This window comes from Balaenoptera physalus (assembly GCF_965194825.1).
Source record: "Balaenoptera physalus genome assembly, chromosome: 6".
Lineage (NCBI taxonomy): Eukaryota > Metazoa > Chordata > Mammalia > Artiodactyla > Balaenopteridae > Balaenoptera > Balaenoptera physalus.
The window spans coordinates 67,604,041-67,626,129 of record NC_138885.1 but is presented as its reverse complement, the minus strand read 5'-3'; the positions used below and the strand labels follow the sequence as shown (position 1 = coordinate 67,626,129).

Here is a 22,089-nt window from a genome sequence, read left to right as displayed (position 1 = left end):
CCTACGATAAAGCACTCTGCTAAGAGATATATTGGTTTCAAAGATGAATCAGATGCGGATCTTGCTGTCAAGAAACTAAGACTTCTACATTACCTAAGATACAATGAAATATAAAGTATAAAGACTATGAAGAAAAGTGAAGATGGGGTGCTAATGGAAGCTCAGGAAAGGTATAGTTTCTAGTTGTGGAATCTTGAAACATTTTGTAGAGAAAGATGTATCTGAGTTGAAGTGTAAGGAAACAGATCTCAAATTCAATGTCCAGTGTTTCTTGATTGGTGATGTAAGTTCCATATGGTAGCCCTTAAATACATAGATGCCCATGTCACATGTGGGAATCACCGAATATGTCCACAGCAGTGAAAAGAATGAGAACCACTGGCTTAGAGGATAGGTGAGACTTAAATATGAAGAGATAAAATACAAATGGATCCAAGGGACTCTCCTGGTGGCGCAGTGTATAAGACTCCATGCTCCCAGTGCAGGGGGCCTGGGTTCGATCCCTGGTCAGGGAACTAGATCCCACATGCATGCCGCAACTAAGAGTTCGCACGCCGCAACTAAGAGTTTGCACGCCAAAACTAAGGTGCCCACGTGCCTCAACTAAGGAGCTGATGAGCTGCAACTAAGGAGCCTGCCTACCGCAACTAAGACCCGGTGCAACCAAATAAATAAAAAATAATTAAAAAAAGAAATGGACCCAAGATGAATAAATAATCTCAGCAAAAGAAAAAAATTGGCCTAGTAAAGTCAGTCCTCCACACACACAGGTTCCACGTCCACAGATTCAACCAAACACAGATTGAAACTATTCAGGAAAAAAAAAACATTCCAGAAAGTTCCAAAAAGCAAAACTTGAATTTGACACTTGCTGGCAACTATTTAGACAGCATTTACATTGTATTTACAACTATTTACATACCATTCACATTGTACTATAAATAATCTAGAGAAAATTTAAAGTTTACGGGAGGATGTGCACAGGTTATACGCATTTATATGCTATTTTATATAAGGGACTTAAGCATCAAAGGATTTTGATATCCTAGGGGCTCCTGGAACCAATCCCCCACGGATGTGGAGGAACAACTGTATACATAAAATGTCTAATATTTAATATATTTTGGTATTAGAATATCAATAAAAAGGAATCTAAAAAATATATAACTTAGGAATAAAAGCATAGTATGAAATTTTTACTTTAAGTTCCATGCTAAATGGATTTTTTTAATAAAAAATTTAAAGGATCCTTTAATTGACCTGTATACTATCAAATGACTGCATAAATTGCATAGTGTTGACAGTGTTACCACTGGATCAAAAAACCTTTTTTGATGATAAAATTGTTACTTCCAGAGTCTGGAATGACTTTTCCTATTCTACACCAATCAGAATCCTTTTTGCCCATCAAACTCCAGCTGAAACCCCAACTCTTGGTGAAGCCTTCCTTAATTGCTAGTCTGAATTACTTGCTTCTCCACTGATGTCACAACTTGCTGCCCTTACTTAAATTTAGCATTTAAACCATCCTTTTTTACAATGCAGTTAGTTACATACACATCCTATTCCTCTACTAGACTCTAAGCTCCTGGAAGACAGAACTAGTCTTGACAGCAGGCTTTAAATCCCTTTGCCCTATTCGACATGCTTGCATATGGTAAGCATTCAAATATCTTATCAAAGAATTAACAATTCTTATTATTGTTATTTCAGATTCCTCCAAATCATTGAAATTAAAGACCAGAAGTCTAGTTCTGATTCAAATTATTTTTCAAATTTAAATTCTTAAATTTTTAACTTCTATAGCCTCTGCCAAATGGCTAGCTAATGATTTTTAAAAACCTGTTTATGATATTTTTAAAGAAAAATATTGCTAAAGAAACATGCATTTCACCTACCTTAAGATGTTCCTTCAGGTTGTCATGAACTGCAGCAGGAAAATAAACTACCTCCTGTACTTCATCACAGGGTCTATCTGAATTTTTTCCAAAAATAATCCTGTTATTAACTGTTGCTGGAGGTAGTGCCACAAAAGTGTCACAGGAACAAGGTTCCATTTTTTTTAAAACTAAAAATCATATGGAAGATTCAAAATAAAAAGAAAAGCATTTTTAGTATATACAAAACAAAGAGTTTTACTTGATGACCAGGGGATATTACTGCCATATCTAACATAGGATACTCATTAAAGTTTCAAATTTCATATCAGTAAGAAAATGACTTGGGAATCAATCTAGTACTACAAGATTTAGTAAGAAAATAGGAATGACAAGTACCTTCTTCTAGTTTATAGGTCAAATTTACTCTCTAAGCTCTTTCTCTCCTGAAGTCTTCCTTGAATCTCCTTTCACTATTTCCATATTTGGGAACACCTGTACCTAGCTCTACTGTTATGAAGACCATATTTGTGTATATATGTCTTCTTAGTGGACAGTGAGATCCTTGAGAGCTGAGAGTATGTCTTATTAATCTTTGTATTCTCATCACTGGAACTTATGGAAAAGTCACAGTATTATATACCCAGTGTTTCCTCAAAGGCGGGAAGAAGGGGTCTCTTTTGAACTGGTTACAATACTAATAAGACTGAAATTTTGAAACAGACTCACTGAATCGGACAAATACAAAAACATGTCAATAAAATTCCAAATTGTTATTTCCAGGAAGACGTTCACATTCAACTTGTGAATCCTGATTGTATAATTTAATATCAAGATCATGTCTTCATTTGTAATTTGGAAAATCTTAAATCCTCAATTTAGTAGAATTTGTTTGCTTCCAGAATGGCACATTGTTTTAGAGTTTCAGATTTAAATGTAATAAATGATTCATTCAAAAGAAAACATAATGACTCAAGTAAGAAAGAAACAACTTCAGCCTGAAACACCTAAGGGTTTTTCTTTTTTCCTCAATGATGGAAACAGAGCGGTCACCATTGCTTCTGTTCTTTTCCGTGTGAATTTCAACCTTTATATCCTAGATCGCCTTCTATTTGTGTTCCAAAGCTAATTCCACCACTACCTAACTTTGGCAGGCTATTTAATCTCTAAGTCTCCTGCCTCATCGGTAAATATCTCGGGGGCTGTTATGAGAATTTAATAAGACAGTGTGTAAAGCGTTTTTCAGTTGTTAGAACATATCAGACACTTAAAGCTGTTACTGTTATTATTCCTCAGAAGAGTCAATTTCTTACAAAAGGCTTATTCTTGACGTCACGCTCACCCCCTCCCGCGAGAGGATTTGGTTGGTGGATCCCCTCAGCAGTAGCAGCCACGTCCACTCAAAACCGTGAAGTTTCAAGAGCCATCAAGCTTCAATGGGTGATCTGAGCTAACTGCGGTAATAAGGAAAGCTAAGGAAACATGCCACCTAGTTAAGAAGACACCTAGACCATTTAGGAGGGGAAGCCTTGAGAGCCTTTACTAACTCCCAAAATGTATTCGTCATTTAACAAATGTTCATGAATATCTTTCTGCACCAGGCACCGTACTGGTAACAAAATAAGAGTCCTCGTTCCTTTGGAGTTGACATTCTACTTTATATGCTTTAGTTCACCAAGCGGTTTCAGACACATCACATCGTTCGATCCTCACAAACGTGCTACAGTTAGGGCAAGAATCACTACTTTAGCAACACAGATGGAAAAAGTTGGTTTAGAAAAGTTTATGTAACTCGAAATGGAGTTCACAGAGTAAAGGGCTCGGACTTCAAACACCTCCTTGCAGATAAGCCACCACCAAGCCCGCACTCCGCACCCAAACTGGCTGCACCCAAACTGTCTGCACTCGAACTGCAGCCCGCGCCGCGACCCGGACCCCTCCCAGGAGCCCCTCCCAGCAGCCCCCCCCGCCAGGCGCCCCTCCCAGCAGCCCCTCCCAGGAGCCCCTCGGCCCCGCCGCGCCGCAGTTCCCGACTTCCCTCTTCCAACAACTACTATGCTCGCCCCACCCCCGTGCACGCCCCTCACCTGGCCTCCGAGGGGCCCAAAGTGAAAGGACGAAGGTGCGAAGAGGGAGCGGCAGAGGCGCTAATTGCCGGAAGCTGTCCCTTTTGACCCCGGAAGTTCCCTCTGCCACGGCAGGCGTAGTTCCGGTTAGGCGGCAGAGTTTGTTTACGTTGCTCTCAGATCTAGCGGCTGCCTTCCCCAGCTCAGGCTCCAAAATGGGAAAATCCTTCGCCAATTTCATGTGCAAGAAGGACTTTCATCCTGCCTCCAAATCCAACATCAAAAAAGTGAGTACGGGGAGCAGGCCCTTGGCGCCTGGGTTCCCAGGGGTTCCTGGAGGTGAGAGTGGTGGTGTCTCTGGGATCCCTGGGACAGTCGCCTCTTCTCCATGCCTAAAGCCCTGGCGTTCTCGTCCCTTCCCGGCTGGCCCTCGACGTTTATTCTATTGTACATCAGCCAGGAGACGGGCGGCTCTGTGTGCTCTCTCGGTTTTGTCAGCTAGAATGTAAATCTTTAAGATATGAAGACCGATAACCGGCTTCCTCATAACTTCCCGCAGCAGATTCTGATGTTGTCTTTTCGAATCCCAGAGATCACGGCTTCGGAGCTCTGCTGTCCTGTACAAAGAAGACTCCCTGTCTATTTAAGATAGATCTTAAAAGGGAAATAAAGTCACACCCTGCTTACTCTTTTTATCCCACTTGATCATGTACCGTCTGTCTGGTGACCTCATTGAACTTTGGCTTTTTAAATAACCACTTACGGGTCTACTACGTCCAGTACAGAAAAACTGTGTTGAATATTATAGTAGTGGAAAGCAGAATGGTGAGGTAGGAGGAGTATGAGCATTGAAACCAGACCTAGATTCTGTTTTTCCAGCACAGTCACTTTTAGCCCTGAGACCTTACACAGAATATTTAATGTCCCTGATCCTCAGTGTCCTAATCTATAAGTTAAGAATGATTAGTATCAGTTGCCTTGACTTGTGAAATTGTTATGAGGACTAAATAAGATGGTGTAGATAAAGACTTTGAAACAAGTACCAGCACCTCGCACTCTGCCCAACACATAAAGGGAGTGCTCAATAAAATGTTAATTGCCCTACACACACCCTTATCCTTAGCCTGCTCCTAAAATACAGGTGGTAACAAGAGTTTCATCCCTGGCCCATGTCTTGCTTACTCTGTATGCTTTCCCAAACAATCACAGCCAATTTTATAGTTTTAACCACCCCTTATTTACTCCTGACTCTCAAATCTGCAGTGCGAGATCTTTCCCCTTAGCTGGAGGCACCTGAAGACAACTATATACTAGACAGTTTCATCTTGATATCGTACAGGCATCTCAAATTCAACATATTTGAAATGGAATTTACCTTTTATCCTAAATCTGCTCTTCTTTTTATACTTCCTGTTCTCATATCAGTAGGAAATACAGGTAGTAACACAACCCTTCATCCAGTCACCCAGGCCAGAGACTCAGGATTCGTCCTTTCCCATCACTCCTTTATCTTGTCAGCTAATAATTTCTATTGGTCTTACGTCTCAGATATCTGTTGAATCCATCTCTCCTCCTTGTCACTACTGCCTGTATCTTAGCTTAGACCCTCATCATCTTTCACCTAGACAGTTATATTTCCTAACTGGTTTTTCTGCTGCCAGTCTTGACCCCTCAAATCCATTCTCTACCCATCTAGCCATCAGAATAATAATTTTTTTATTTAGCAGTTTTATTGAGGTATAATTCACATACCATACAATCACCCATTTAAAGTGTTCAATTCAGTAGTTTTTAGTATATTTATGAATTTTATCATCACCACAAAAGTTCTAAAAGGTTTTCATCACCCCCCCTACCCAGCTTAAACCCATATCTATTAACAGTCACTCCCCATTTGTCCTTAATCCTTCCCCCTCCCCAGCCCTAGTCAACCATTAATCTGCTTTTTGTTTCTGTGGATTTGCCTATTCTGGACATTTCATATAAATGGAATCATGCAATATGTAATTTTTTTGTGACTGCCTTCTTTCACTTAGTATAATGTTTCAGAGTTCATGTTGTAGAATGTATCAGTATTACATTCCTTTTTATTGCTGAATAATTCCATTATATGGATATAGCACATTTTATTTATCCATCATTTGATGAATATTTGGGTGTTTCCATAGAGTAGTCATTTTAAAGCGCAACTCTGATTTCTTCTAGCTCCTTATTAAAATACTACAGGATTAAGTCCAGGTAACCAGGCTCCAGTTTATTTTTCCTTCTTCATGCCTTACTGCTATTCTCCCACCATAGATTTTATACTCCGGTAAAATCAAGCTACTTAATTCCTGTTTTACACTTTTGGATCTTTGTCTGAGTTGTTCCCTCTGCTGGTAATATCTTACCCTGTTTTTCCCTTGGCAAAATTTTGATACGCTTCAAAATCCTGTTTAACATGTATGAAGCTACTTGTGTAACAGGGTTATTTATTGCAGCTGAGTTTGTAATAGTAAAAGATTGGAAATTTCTTAATGCCCATCAGTACAGCAGGAGATTGGTTAAATGAATGGTGGTGTAGCCCCGCAAAAGAATGATATTCTTCAGCACCCCATCCTCCAGAAAACAAGAAAGTGTTTTGTTTACTGATCTGGGAATGATCTTCATGGTATAGAATTTTATTTTATACATATTCTCTGTGTACAGCATATTGTATATATATGCTGTATATGTTACCATTTATGAAAAGAGTGACCAAAAAATGCATGTGTGTATATTATATTATGTATATTATGTGTATGTCCATGTGAACATCTTTGGAAGGATATACAAAACAGGAATAATATTGGCTACCTGTGAATATAGTTACTTCATTTAAAAAATAAAGAACTTCTAAAAACCAAAACTTGGCTATAAAGCATTCCATTATACCAGCCTTCTTCCTTGCCCCCTAGAACACTGTCTTGTTCTATTTCTTCATGTTGAACATATTCTGTTCCAAATATCAATTTTTATTGTTACTATTTTTTTTCCCAGCTGAGGATTTATTGGCGTAAATGCAACCATATAAAAACATAAGTTATGAAAAACACAGTCACCATGTGCCCCCCTCCCCCGCCCTCAGCCCAGGCCCAAATATTGTTACTGTTTATTTACACAATTCCTGTCTTTTTTATTATGAAACATCTTAAACATACGGAAAAGTTAGTATGATTTTCTATTAGCAGATTCTGAGCATTTTGTAGGCAAGAATATGTTTTACTACTTTTTATTTTAGTTCATCATAAATATTCATATATTTAAGCTCTTGAGCAATTGAGACTAGTAAAATAACTTTGTAAAATCTAAAGCTTTAAATAAATGGTAGTTATTGTTAGAAGTAATATGTTAATCATTAGAATGTTATTATTAATATATTATTTGACCAGGCAATGACACCTTGCATTTTTCTATTGCAACTGTTTGCATTTTGAGCTACAGTGAAAATTCCAAACATGTGCCTTTTACTGCCCATCCCAACTGTAGACTTTTCTTCTACTATAATGTTATATTGGTTATGGCATGTATATTATGTTATGAAGGCAGTGGAAGAAACTTTCAGAAACTTATACCAAAAGAAATTTCTGGTATATCTGTCCCTGAAGGGTTCTCTTTTCATTTCTATTTTTGCTTTTATCTCCATATTAATCTCAGATTATGGTGCCCATAGAAGCTTCCTATCTGAGCACTATTAAATACTGATAACTACTGTTTTGCATCTAAAATTGAATAATGGCAGTCTTGTCCCCCATCCTTCTCCCCACACTTATCTGCCCCCACCTACATTTAATAATTATAATTTCATCAGTGTAAGTATTTTTCCTTGAATTTACCTTCTTAAAACTTAGCTTGTTGGGAGAGAAAGTTTTGCCTTGCTGTTTATGTTGAATGGTTATCAAACATTTTGTCCTTTACTTTATAGGAGGTGGGAAGTCACTGATACCTTTTAAACCTGGAAGTAACATGACTAAATATCCTTGCATAAGTTGTGTGGGCTTTTTACCTTCACCACTTTTACGATTCTGAGAATTTCACATAGGGACGCATTCAGCCTATGGTGGTGGTGCCCTTGAGCAACTGCAGGACGTCAGATGCATCTCTTTGATTCCTCTCTTGTCTCTTCCCTTTTTTCTACAACTACCTTTCATCTCCTTTCCTTTTTTTCTCCTATTTGTCTTCCATTTCTCCTCTCTTGGGGTGTCATTGACACCCACTGGCATCCATGGGCACCGTTTAACCTTACTGGTTGTGCCCTGTATGTTTTTTGGACTAGACATATTCCATGTAGAGAGATGGTCGTTCTCATCTCTGAAACAACAGAGGGACTTAATGCAAGAAGCAGTTGTACCCCAAGTGCTCAGCGTGGTTCTCAAGTTTGACATTTTTGCCTGAAAGTTTAGGTGTTTTGAATGATTATATTTAAGGACTTGTATAAAAGCACAAATCAGATTTTCAACTGTTGTTTTGTGATAATGACATTATGACCAAAATAGATGATGTTGTAAACTATATACAATAGCATTTTATATTTTATTATAAAGAGAGCAAACTTCCTACTTAAGTTTTGTACTTTACTAATTTAGGTATGGATGGCAGAACAGAAAATATCATATGATAAGAAGAAACAAGAAGAATTAATGCAACAATATCTTAAAGAACAAGAATCATATGATAATAGGTAAGAAATTCCACTATGCTGGTGTTTTTAGAATAGTCAATTGCATGAGAATATCCTTTACTGAATCATATATTAAATTAGCTTTATTGAATTGAATGCCCCAATGATAGGATTGTATTCCCTGTGAACTGTCTTTACTCTTATATTGATAGATGGGCACTTTTTCCAACCTTACCCATAATTCACATAAAATATTGATTGATGTGACTCCACATACAGTTTATAGGGAAGTCCCAACTTAAACAAAACTTAGAAGAAAAATAAATGTCTATACTTGAACTATTGAGGCCTCTTACAAAGATATTTCTTCAACATACACTGAAATGAAAAGGTGCACAGGACAGCTTCAAGAAGTAAATTGAAGTGTCTCTACTTGACCTGCGTGTCATTGTTCTGTTAATGGCAGGATCAGAGCTAGAGTTCTTCATTGGTTTACTACGGTACAGTACCTGCCCTTTAGCTATTGTCATTTATGTTTGTATTTGCAGGTCTAACTCTGAAGCTGATTTCTCTTGGTTAATCAAGCAAATGAATAGTGGTGCTTTAGTTAGATAAGTCATATTTTCTCTTCCACTCAGTCGTATATTTCATCAAAACATGGAACTTAAGCGAAGTAATACTAAACTATTACTAAATACTCTCTTTAAAATATAGTATATGAGAGCAAAATTAAAGAAATAAAATGTTTAGTTTAATTAAGTACTTTTCTCACTCATTTATTTAATCTGATTAACTTTTATTGAGTGCCTACTTCATGTAAGACAACAAATGGTGTTGTAGTGGCCTATAAAATTGTGATGCATAGTTTCTACCCCCAAGAAAATCTAATAAGGGATATGTACATACATATAGTTCAAGGCTGAAAGTAATAACTGATTGAAAACACACTTTATAAAAACGTGGCATGCTAGCATAAGAAAATAATTCCATTTGGGATAACAAGGTAAGACTTCATAAAAGAGGTGACATTTAAGCTGAACTGTGAAGAATGGTAAGGATTTAGATCTTTGGTTCTCAACTGAGGGCCATTATTGCCCCCAGGAGACATGCAGCAATGTTTGGACACATTTATTTTTTTTTTTAATTTATTTTTGGCTGTGTTGGGTTTTTGTTGCTGCGCGCGGGCTTTCTCTAGTTGCGGTGAGCTGGGGCTACTCTTTGTTGCAGCGCACGGGCTTCTCATTGCGGTGGCTTCTGTTGTTGTGGAGCACGGGCTCTAGGCGGGCGGGCTTCAGTAGTTGTGGTGCATGGGCTTCAGTAGTTGTGGCTCACGGGCTTTAGAGCGCAGGCTCAGTAGTTGTGGCGCACGGGCTTAGTTGCTCCGCGGCATGTGGGATCTTCCTGGACCAGGGCTCGAACCTGTGTCCCCTGCATTGGCAGGCAGATTCTTAACCACTACGCTACCAGGGAAGTCCACATTTTTTTTTTAAAATAAAATATATTTATTTATTTATTTTGGCCACGTCTGGTCTTAGTTGCGGCATGTGGGATCTTCATTGTAGCATGTGGGATCTTTCGTTCTGGCGTGTGGGCTCTAGAGCATGCAGGCTTGGTAGTTGCAGCGTGCTGGCTCTCTAGTTGTGGCGCGTGGGTTTTAGAGCGCACAGGCTTAGTTGCCCTGTGGCATGTGGGATCTTAGTTCCCCGACCAGGGATAGAACCTGTGTCCCCTGCTTTGGAAGGCGGATTCTTAATTACTGGACCTCCAGGGAAGTCCCTGGACACATTTTTGATTGTCACAACTCAGGGGTTGGGTGATAAGAGCACCTAGTGGGTAGATTCTAGGGATGCTGTAAAACAGCCTACAGTGCACTCAAAGAATGATCAAGTCCAAAATGTCAATAGCACTACCGTTGAGAGACCGTGATTTACATATAGTAAAAGCTTATTAAAGATGATCACGGTGGGAAGATGGAGAGGATGTTCAGGAAACAGCCAATATAGTTGAGTTACACCAATGAAGAGATAGTGGAGGTGGAAATATTTGAAGCTATGTACATATCCTGAACTTTGCCCACTGATGTCAGTATTCATTGATAGATCTTGCCTGCATCAGTTATTACTGTGGTATTCTAATAGTGATTTTCTGTTTCAGTCCCTCTACATTGTTTAATTTGAATTTTTCTGGAAAGAGGATTTTTCCCTTTCCCTCACTTATTTATTTAATCATTTATTCCTATCAGCATGGACTCAGATATTTATTTAATCAGTTATAATCTGATACTCTTATTTATATTTTTGCTCAAATTGTTCCAGTTTTGGCCTTTGCCTGCTCTGTCAGCTTGACTCCTATGTCCATTTAACATGCCCCATCCTTTTTAAAAAAAAAAAAAAAAATTATTCCTGGCACTACAAGATCGTCAAAAATTTGTCTTTTATTTTTCCCTGCTCCAGCATTGGAATCAACCTGGTTCCTTTTATTGGAGAAAGATATTTACAAACCAGGATCTGGACACTAGGTGTGTTCATTGCTTTTAGGTTTGTTTGTTTGATAATTTATGAATATATAAAAGCAAATTTATGAGTATTTGGAGTGATTTGCTACAGTTTTCTTTTTTCCTCATTCAGAAATATTGTCCTTGATAGCCAATTCTGTTCCTTAGTACTCTATTTTTTTCCCTTTTAAGTTTTTAACTGTCCTAGATGTTTCTTAATGTTTGTGGATATTGATCCCTACATACTTTTTTTTAAAGATGACAATCACATTTATTATTCTGACTGGATAAATAAAAGGATGTCCAAAAATCTGTACATTTCACTCTGCTTAGAGTCAACAGCAAAAAAAAAAAAAAAAAAAAAGAATCTGTACAGGTTTTTAGTTGAAGTTAAAACAGAAATGCCAATATCATAGCTTTTCCTTTTATTTTGTATACCTGTTGAGTTTTGCACAAAATGAAATTGATATTCCAGTTTTGATTTTGTTATTTTCATTTCAATATAAATGAAATGCTTTTTCGGGGGTGGGAATATATAAAACAAAATTTGCCATTTTTAAGTGTGCAGTTCAGCGGCGTTAATTACATTCACAGTGTTGGTACCATTACCACTGTCTATTTCCAAAATTTTTTTCATTACCCCAAATAGAAACTCTATACCCGTTAAACAATAACTCCATTCCCCCTCCCTCCAGCCCCTGGTAAACACTATTCTTCTTTCTGTCTCTATGAATTTGCCTATTCTAGGTATACCATATAAGTGGCATTACGCAACATTTGTCCTTTTGTGTCTGGTGTACTTCACTTAGTATAACATGTTCAAGTTTCATCCATATTGTAGCATGTATCACAGCTTATTCCTTTTTATGGCCAAATAACATTCCATTGTATATGTATACCACAGTTGGTCTACCCATTCATCCATCAGTGGACACTTGAATTGCTTCTACCATTTGGCTGATTTGAATAATGCTGCTATAAACATTGGCATACACATATTGTTCAGCTCCCTATTTTCAGTTCCTTTGGGTATTATCTAGGAGTAGAATTGCTGGATCATCTGGTAATTCTGTGTTTGGCTGTTGAAGAACCACCCAACAGTTTTCCATAGGGGCTGTACCATTTTACATTCCCACCAGCAATGCAGTTTTTCCACATCCTTGCCAACATTTGTTATTTTCCTTTTTTTTTTTTTTTTTGATAATAGGCATCCTAATGAGTACAACATGGTATCTCATGGTTTTAATTTACATTTCCCTAATAACTAGTGATGTTGAGCTTTTCATGTGGTCCATTTTAATTTTTTAAATGGTGTTAATTTAATATGATATAATTTATACACTTTAAAGTATATGTTGGTTTTAAGTGTATTTATAGAGTTTGGAGCCATCACCATAACTCATTTCAGAACATTTTCATCATCCGAAAAAGAAATCTTGTACCCATTAGCAGTCACTCCCCATTCCCACACCCTGTGCCCCCTAATACCTCTCAGCTCTAAGCAACCACTAATTTATTTGTCTCTATAGATTCACCTATTCTGGAAATGTCATATAAATGGGCTCATATAATATGTGGTCTTTTGTGATTGGCTTCTTTCATTTAATATAATTATTTAAAATTTAAAAATTAAAAATTTTTAAATGTATTTTAAAAAACATTTTTTTCAGTGTTTTTGAAGTTCATCCATGTTGTAGCATGTGTCAGTAGTTCATTCCCTTTTATTGCTGAATAATATCGCACTGTATAGAGGTAGATCCTGTCATCCTTTTGCCCTCTTCTTCTTTTACAATTCTTTGTAAACACCAGTGGAAATAAAAAGTGAGGAACTATAATCATGTAGGCTATCCTTTGTGATAGCCTTTTCCAAATAAGAGGAAATTCTGTTCACTCTTTAGCCTTTTTCTTTATAATCAGTACTTCACTTGGATCTTATGAATTAAAACTTTAACTTGACCATTCATTCAGTTTGTAGCAGAGCTTTTTTTCTAAAAAGCACAGCATATCTCTCTAAACAGAACCCAAACAGGGAACTTTTTGTGTTAAAACAGAAATGATAAAAAACAAAATGAGGGGCTTCCCTGGTGGTGCAGTGGTTAAGAATCCGCCTGCCAACGCAGGGGACACGGTTTCGAGCCCTGGTCTGGGAAGGTCCCACATGCCGCAGAGAAACTAAGCCCGTGCACCACAACTACTGAGCCTGCACTCTAGAGCCCGTGAGCCACAACTGCTGAAGCCTGCGCGCCTAGAGCCCATGCTCCACAACAAGAGAAGCCACAGCAACAAGAAGCCCGCACACCACAACGAGAGTAGCCCCCGCTCACTGCAACTGGAGAAAGCCCACACGCAGCAGCGAAGACCCAATGCAGCCAAAATAAATAAATAAACAAAATAAATAAATTTATAAAAAAAAAAAGAAAGGAAATGATTTTTAAGATGCAGCAGTCCATCATAGTAATGAACCTGTTGTAGATTATCTTTAAACTATTCTCTCTTCATTGGCCTCGCTAAAGAATTTGATTCTCTTATTGCCTTTGACTCTTTTAAGAATTAATTGGATTTGCCTTCCTAAAGAAATTCCAGAGAGACTCATTTTTCTAGAACTGTTTGATTCCTCACAATTAAGAAAAAATGTTGGCACTATTTAACTTAATTCCAAATTTGCATTGGCGTATAGGATTTCAAAGTTGTCCCTATTTCCACAGCATTTCAAAGTTTAAGAAAAGCATGTGAGGGGAAGCATGGCATTTTTTCCCTCATTTCAGTTGGGAGGTCCAGGATCTCTCAGGTAATGAGAAAGTCTCAGAATTTACAACTAGTTACTAAAGAGGCAGTACTGTTGGAATTTCCAATCAGATATTTCAGATGTCACCTAATCAGTGGAGTGAACTTCTGGAACTTCATCTCTAATAAATATATTTTATCCTAATTCCCTTAGGATTTAGGGGTATGGAGGGACAGTTTTTCTGTAATTTTTTCCTCCTACAAAAAATTGCTAACTTTATATCTTGTTTTATTTAGATTGCTTATGGGAGATGAACGTGTAAAGAATGGCCTTAATTTCATGTATGAGGCTCCACCAGGGGCTAAAAAAGGTACTCAGTCGTTTCCTTTTTTTAAGTCTTTGATGTGTTTGCAACTAAAGATTGAGAACTGTTATGACAGACATTTTTTAGAAGTTACTCTTCATCTTTTAAAATTGCTATTATTTCTGTAAAATAATTTTTTAAAATACTACAATCAATACAGTAGAATAAATACTAAAAATATTTGTCTAATCTAGTAACAATTTCATGACTTGTCCTTTGGGGAGGAAAATAATCTCAACATCACCAGAAGTACATTTATTCTTTTATAATTTGTGTATTTAGTCCTTCTTACTGAGTATACTTGTAAATACAAAGCATAATATTCACTGTCAATAGAAAATATAAAAATTTAAAGACTAGAAATAAATGTGCTTATTAAATACTATCTCTTATTCACTGTTTTTTATCCTTCAATGATTTGAATTTTATCTTAAGAAAAAAAGTCAAACTAATACATTCTTACAAGTTACAATTAAATACCATGATATCATAGTGTCGTATATGATAGAAGAGTTTTATGTTGAAGTTTTTAACTTGACCTACCTTTTTTTCCTCCCATGTTTTTGATATGCAATCAAGAAAACAAAGAGGTAAAGTACTATTTTCTATGTTTGGATTTATTTGCAATAGATTGTAATTTTATGGAAAAATTGAAAGACTTTAATGAATGTTTTTAGAAAGAAGAAACAGAAGGAGAGACCGAATACAAATTTGAATGGCAAAAAGGGGCCCCACGAGAAAAGTAAGAGCTGGTTTTCTTTTAAGATAAAATGTGTATCATTAAATTTATCTAATATCCCATCTTATGTTGCCTTTTTATTCATTAGAGAAAGCAACTAATGTGAAAAGTTATTTTTAATGATTTGTCTTATGCAACTCATTTGCTTGATTATAGTCTTTAGTTCTATTTTTATTTTTTTCATTTTTTTAAATCACAGATCATCAGACTGGATACTTAATAATGAAGTGGTGTTTGGATATACTAAATAGATTTTATGGTTCTATTTATTTATTGAAGTTGTACATTTCATAATTTACTCAGAACTATAAAACTATTTTTAGTTTACTTATTAAATTATTCTTAATATTGCGTTTGTACATTTTCTCTCCTTAATAGATATGCCAAAGATGACATGAACATCAGAGATCAGCCCTTTGGTATTCAGGCAAGTGACACATATTTATACTGTAAGAATAAGTTTTTTTTATAAACACTTCTTTATACTGTTGTCCAAAAGGTATTTAAGCTGAAAAGGGGCTCTGTGGTTTCTATTTGTATCAGATAATAGAAGGACTAGGAGAGAAAATATTAAATGTACTAAACTGATAAAAGATAGGATTCAAAGTTTTGTTGTGAGGGTTATAATGATAATGGTCTCTGTGGTTTTCAAGGAATTTGGAGAATTAGCTCAAGGTCAAAAAAATATATAAAACTGTCTGGAACCAGAACAAACTATCATGAGGGCCAGGTCCTTGTTATAAATAACATTTTTTTGAACACTGCCTTACTTATTCATTTACATATTACTGCTATATTAGCAGAGTTGAGTAGTTGCAACAGAGACCTTTGGCCCCATAAACCCTATAATATTTGCTATCTGGCCCTTTACAGAAAAAGTATGCCAGCCCCTGGTTTAAAGAAATTGAAACCTCAAAGGTTAATTTTTTAAAATGAGAGGATTTAACATGAGGCCATGACATCATTCTTTTTTGGTATTTTACCATTTCTTTTTGGATGACATTGTTTTATTGCCACAAAGGAACACACAAAAAGAAATAGGAGGGACTTCTCTGGTGGCCCAGTGGTTAAGAATCCGCCTTCCATGCAAGGATTCTTCAATATACGCAAATCAATCAGTGTGATACACCATATTAACAAATTGAAGGAGAAAAACTATATGATAATCTCAGTCGATGCAGAAAAAGCTTTCGACAAAATTCAACGCCGATTTATGATAAAAACTCTCTAGAAAGTAGGCATAGAGGGAACCTACCTCAACATAATAAAGGCCATATATGACAAACCCACAGCCAACATTGTTCTCAATGGTGAAAAACTGAAACCATTTCCACTAAGATCAGGAACAAGACAAGGTTGCCCACTCTCACCACTGTTATTCAACATAGCTTTGGAAGTTTTAGCCACAGCAATCAGAGAAGAAAAAGAAATAAAAGGAATCCAAATCGGAAAAGAAGAAGTAAAACTGTCACTGTTTGCAGATGACATGATACTATACATAGAGAATCCTAAAGATGCTACCAGAAAACTACTAGAGCTAATCAATGAATTTGGTAAAGTAGCAGGATACAAAATTAATGCACAGAACTCTCTTGCATTCCTATACACTAATGATGAAAAATCTGAAAGAGAAATTAAGGAAACACTCCCATTTACCATTGCAACAAAAAGAATAAAATACCTAGGAATAAACCTACCTAAGGAGACAAAAGACCTGTATGCAGAAAACTGTAAGACACTGATGAAAGAAATTAAAGATGATACAAACAGATGGAGAGATACTATGTTCTTGGATTGGAAGAATCAACATTGTGAAAATGACTATGTTACCCAAAGCAATCTACAGATTCAGTGCAATCCCAGTCAAACCACCAATGGCGTTTTTCACAGAACTAGAACAAAAAATTTCACAATTTGTATGGAAACACAAAGACCCCAAATAGCCAAAGCAATCTTGAGAAAGAAAAATGGAGCTGGAGGAATCAGACTTCCTGACTTCAGACTATATGACAAAGCTACAGTAATCAAGACAGTATGATACTGGCACAAAAACAGAAACATAGATCAATGGAACAGGATAGAAAGCCCAGAGATAAACCCATGCACATATGGTCACCTTATCTTTGATACAGGAGGCAAGAACATACAGTGGAGAAAAGACAGCCTCTTCAATAAGTGGTGCTGGGAAAACTGGACTGCTCCATGTAAAAGAATGAACGTAGAACACTTCCTAACACCATACACAAAAATAAGTTCGAAATGAATTAAAGACCTAAATGTAAGGCCAGCAACTATAAAACTCTTAGAGGAAAACATAGGCAGAACACTCTGTGACATAAATCACAGCAAGATCCTTTTTGACCCACCTCCTAGAGAAATGGAAATAAAAACAAAAATAAATGGGACCTAATGAAACTTAAAAGCTTTTGCACAGCAAAGGAAACCATAAACAAGACGAGAAGACAACCCTCAGAATGGGAGAAAATATTTGCAAATGAAGCAACTGACAGAGGATTAATCTCCAAAATATACAAGCAGCTCATGCAGCTCCATATCAAAAAAACAAACAACCCAATCCAAAAATGGGTAGAAGACCTAAATAGACATTTCTCCAAAGAAGATATACAGATTGCCAACAAACACATGAAAGAATGCTCAACATCATTAATCATTATAGAAATGCAAATCAAAACTACAATGAATTATCACCTCACACCGGTCAGAATGGCCATCATCAAAAAATCTAGAAACAATAAATGCTGGAGAGGGTGTGGAGAAAAGGGAACCCTCTTGCACTGTTGGTGGGAATGTAAATTGATACAGCCACTACGGAGAACAGTATGGAGGTTCCTTAAAAAACTAAAAATAGAACTACCATATGACCCAGCAATCCCACTACTGGGCATATACCCTGAAAAAACCATAATTCAAAAAGAGTCATGTACCAAAATGTTCACTGCAGCTCTATTTACAATAGCCAGAACATGGAAGCAACCTAAGTGTCCATCAACAGATGAATGGATAAAGAAGATGTGGCACATAAACACAATGGAATATTACTCAGCCATAAAAAGAAACGAAATTGAGTTATTTGTAGTGAGGTGGATGGACCTAGAGTCTGTCATACAGAGTGAAGTAAGTCAGAAAAAGAAAAACAAATACCGTATGCTAACACATATATATGGAATCTAAAAAAATAAAATAAATAATGGTCATGAAGAACCTAGGGGTAAGACGGGAATAAAGATGCAGACCTACTAGAGAATGGACTTGAGGATAGGGGGAAGGGGAAGAGTAAGTTGGGACAAAGTGAGAGAGTGGCGTGGACATATATACACTACCAAAAGTAAAATAGATAGCTAGTGGGAAACAGCCACATAGCACAGGGAGATCAGCTCGGTGCTTTGTGACTACCTAGAGGGGTGGGATAGGGAGGGTGGGAGGGAGGGAGATGCAAAACGGAAGAGATATGGGGATGTATGTATATGTATAACTGATTCACTTTGTTATAAAGCAGAAACTAACACACCATTGTAAAGCAATTATACTCCAATAAAGATGTTTAAAAAAGAAAAACACAAAAAAAACCCACTTCCTAACACCATACACAAAAATAAATTCAAATTGGATTAAAGACCTAAATGTAAGGTCAGACACTATAAAACTCTTAGAGGAAAACATAGGCAGAACACTCTATGGCATAAATCACAGCAGGATCCTTTTTGACCCATCTCCTAGAGAAATAGAAATAAAAACAAAAATAAACAAATGGGACCTAATGAAACAAGCTTTTGCACAGCAAAGGAAACCATAAACAAGACGAGGAGACAACCCTCAGAATGGGAGAAAATATTTGCAAACGAAGCAACTGACAAAGGATTAATCTCCAAAATATACAAGCAGCTCATGCAGCTCAATATCAAAAAAACAAACAACCCAATCCAAAAATGGGTAGAAGACCTAAATAGACATTTCTCCAAAGAAGATATACAGATTGCCAACAAACACATGAAAGAATGCTCAACATCACTAATTATTGGAGAAATGCAAATCAAAACTACAATGAGGTATCACCTCACACCAGTTATAATGGGCATCATCAGAAAATCTACAAACAACAAATGCCAGAGAGGGTGTGGAGAAAAGGGAACCCTCTTGCATTGTTGGTGGGAATGTAAATTGATACAGCCACTGTGAAGAACAGTGTGGAGGTTCCTTAAAAAACTAAAAATAGAACTACAGTATGACCCAGCAATCCCACTACTGGGCATATACCCTGAGAAAACCATAATTCAAAAAGAGCCATGTACCACAGTGTTCATGGCAGCACTATTTACAATAGCCAGGACATGGTAGCAACCTAAGTGTCCATTGACAGATGAATGGATAAAGAAGATGTGGCACATGTATACAATGGAATATTATTCAGCCACAAAAAAGAAACGAACTTGAGTTATTTGTAGTGAGGTAGATGGACCTAGAGTCTGTCATACAGCGTGAAGTAAGTCAGAACGAGAAAAACAAATACCGTATACTAACACATATATATGGAATCTAAAAAAAAAAAAGGATCTGATGAATCTGGGGCAGGACAGGAGTAAAGACGCAGACGTAGAGAACTGACTTGAGGACATGGGGAGGAGGAAGGATAAACTGGGACGAAGTGAGAGAGTGGCATTGACATATATATACTACCAAATGTAAACTAGATAGCTAGTGGGAAGCAGCTACATAACACAGGGATGTCAGCTCGGTGCTTTGTGACCACCTAGAGGGGTGGGAGGGAGACGCAAGAGGGAGGGGATATGGGGATATATGTATACATATAGCTGATTCACTTTGTTAAACAGCAGAAACTAACACAACATTGTAAAGCAATTATACTCCAGTAAAATGTTAAAAAAAAAAAAAAAGAATCCGCCTTCCAATGCAGGGGACACGGGTTCGATCCCTGGTTGGGGAACTAAGATCCCACATGCTGTGGGGCAAGTAAGCCCGCGCACTCTAGAGCCCGCATGCCACAACTAGAGAGCCGACACGCTGCAACAACTGAGCCCGCACGCCACAACTGAAGAGAAGCCCACGTGCTGCAAAGAAGGGCCTGCGCACCGCAATGAAAGATCCTGCATGCCGCAAGGGAGATCCCATGTGCTGCAACTAAGACATGATGCAGCCAAATAAATAAATATTTTTAGAAAAAAGAAACAGGATTCAGCTTAGCTTTTAGGCATAATTTATGATAAAAGATTTTAGTGTTTGAATTACATTACCAAATATAGTTGTGGAGTCTCTTTCCCTGGAGATCTTTTAAAAACAAGACTAATTTAACTTAAACTCTGCTAAGGAGTGGGGAGTTGAACATTGATTATATTATTAGTATTTTAGTAACCAAAATAATTAATGTTTACTATTTCTCAGGTTCGAAATGTGAGGTGCATTAAATGTCACAAATGGGGTCATGTCAATACAGATCGAGAATGTCCTTTGTTTGGTCTTTCTGGAATTAATGCAAGTTCAGTTCCCACTGATGGCTCAGGTAGGCACTAGACATAATTTATTTGTTTGTTTTAGAATTTATAAGAGGGCAAACAAGGGAAGCTAAAATAACTTTTTTTTTTTTTTTTTTTTGTCTCTCTGGATATTAGTTTGATTTGGTTTGGTTGGTTTTTTGGGGTTAGGTTACATTCCCAAAATATGATGGTCAACAGGAAACTCTGATCATATGTTTTGAGTTTGAAATGCTGTATATTAGAATTTAATTTTTCTAGCCAAGGGCCCTGTGTAATTGATTTTAAAAGTAACAGACGTATTAAACATAGTTTATCAGGTTGGTAACCTAAAAATAGAAGGAAGAAATGGCTGTTTCTCATATTCATGTCCTAATGAGTTGTAGAACTGGGCTGGACAAAAGCCTCAACAATTGCATTTTTTGTTTCCGAGATAAAATAAAAATTGAGTATTAAAAGATGTTAGATATATTAAACTTAATTTTTACTTGAAAGTTATTTACCTTCCTGCATGTTATTGTCTACTTAAGAAAAATTGGTCTAATTTGGTTTGGATCATTTGGGTTCTTTTTATAAATAGATACTAAAACTGAGAAGTTTTAACTTAAATTTATCAGTGCCTTGTTAGTATTTTGTTGAGACAGCCACACTAATCCAACAGTAACTCATAGTGAATCATAATAGCAATAACCTGCTTAACTCTGTAACCTTAAGTCATTTCACCTTTATGAGTTTCAGTTCTTTATTTTAAAATAAAGATGATAATATAACTCGAGATTTTCAGAATTTTTTAAACAGCTATAGAACCTTTTTAAAATTTTTTAAAATAAATCCTACATGTAATCCCACTGTGTAGAACATATAAAGGCAGAGCTGCTGTATTGAAGCACACGTTCTGGGCGTGAAGCCCCAACCTCTCAGCTAATCTAGGCCTGTGATGCACCTCTTTAGACTCCCTGAGGCTTCCACTGCCACTTCTGAGCCCAGGGTTCACCCTCAATCAGCATATGACCTTCAGCCCTCTTCTATAGCTAGACATTGGGCTTTCTTCCAGCAAGCCAGATGCAGGCTGTAGGATTCAAGATGCCAGTTCTCATATTAGGAGTTTAGGAATTTGATCCATTATCAGGTTTGACACTGTCTCATTAATGGTGTTACGAATGTCAGGATGGCTAGAGGAAGTACAGACACAGAATATTGCAACTGATTTTTTAAAAATCCTTATTGCTCTTTAAAAAAGTTTAAAAAACCACATCTTAAGTAGAGGGAAAACTGCTCAGTAGTGAGAAAATAGCCGTACAGACCTTGGTCTGGCAATCTCTGACAAAAGAACATCCTGCTGATGCCAAAGTGCAGGTACTCTTAAAACCCACATACTATGCTCCCTCTCCCCTGCCCTCACTCAACTGATGAAAGAGGGGAGAGAAGCTCCCAAAGAAATAAAGCCCCAAAGAAAATGAGGGCAAAGTAGGATGAAGAACCCATTGGCGCAAATATCTCTGACCACTAATTTTGGTAGTCACAGGGATCTGTTGTTATGTTTGAAAGGGATATTCTGTTTGCTGGAAGGGGTTGCAGCTTTCTTCATTCTTTCTCCATCCTTGTGGTGCTCTTCCAGTTGCATGACCCCTGTGTTGGCTAGGGGCAGGCAGTGGCAGTTGCTGTCTTTGTTCCTCAG

The 22,089-nt window shown here is 37.0% G+C and overlaps 2 protein-coding genes across 13 annotated transcripts in view; one reads left to right on the top strand and one right to left on the bottom strand.

The window, feature by feature from the left end:
- SCRN3 (secernin 3) overlaps nt 1-4,184 on the bottom strand; it is a gene marked incomplete at its 5' end in the record, with an annotated part of 35,202 nt that extends 31,018 nt beyond the window's left edge. For 5 of the 10 annotated variants that reach the window (XM_082465427.1, XM_082465430.1, XM_082465432.1 and 2 more), the window contains 2 exons: nt 1,899-2,068; nt 3,965-4,184. In XM_082465427.1, the coding sequence (XP_082321553.1) occupies nt 1,899-2,068; nt 3,965-4,184 (390 nt within the window). Of the gene's footprint in view, nt 1-1,898; nt 2,069-3,190; nt 3,332-3,964 lie in introns of those variants that run through there. The other 5 variants (XM_082465429.1, XM_082465436.1, XM_082465431.1 and 2 more) reach the window with 5 other exon arrangements.
- Nucleotides 4,071-22,089, top strand: part of CIRSR (corepressor of RBPJ and splicing regulator) — a 39,872-nt gene continuing 21,853 nt past the window's right edge. The window contains exons 1-7 of one of the 3 annotated variants that reach the window (XM_082465465.1): nt 4,099-4,230; nt 8,548-8,642; nt 14,098-14,171; nt 14,745-14,755; nt 14,843-14,907; nt 15,283-15,331; nt 20,323-20,440. In XM_082465465.1, the coding sequence (XP_082321591.1) occupies nt 4,159-4,230; nt 8,548-8,642; nt 14,098-14,171; nt 14,745-14,755; nt 14,843-14,907; nt 15,283-15,331; nt 20,323-20,440 (484 nt within the window). In that variant the 5' untranslated portion in view covers nt 4,099-4,158. Of the gene's footprint in view, nt 4,231-8,547; nt 8,643-14,097; nt 14,172-14,725; nt 14,756-14,842; nt 14,908-15,282; nt 15,332-20,322; nt 20,441-22,089 lie in introns of all 3 variants that reach the window. The other 2 variants (XM_082465466.1, XM_082465467.1) reach the window with 2 other exon arrangements.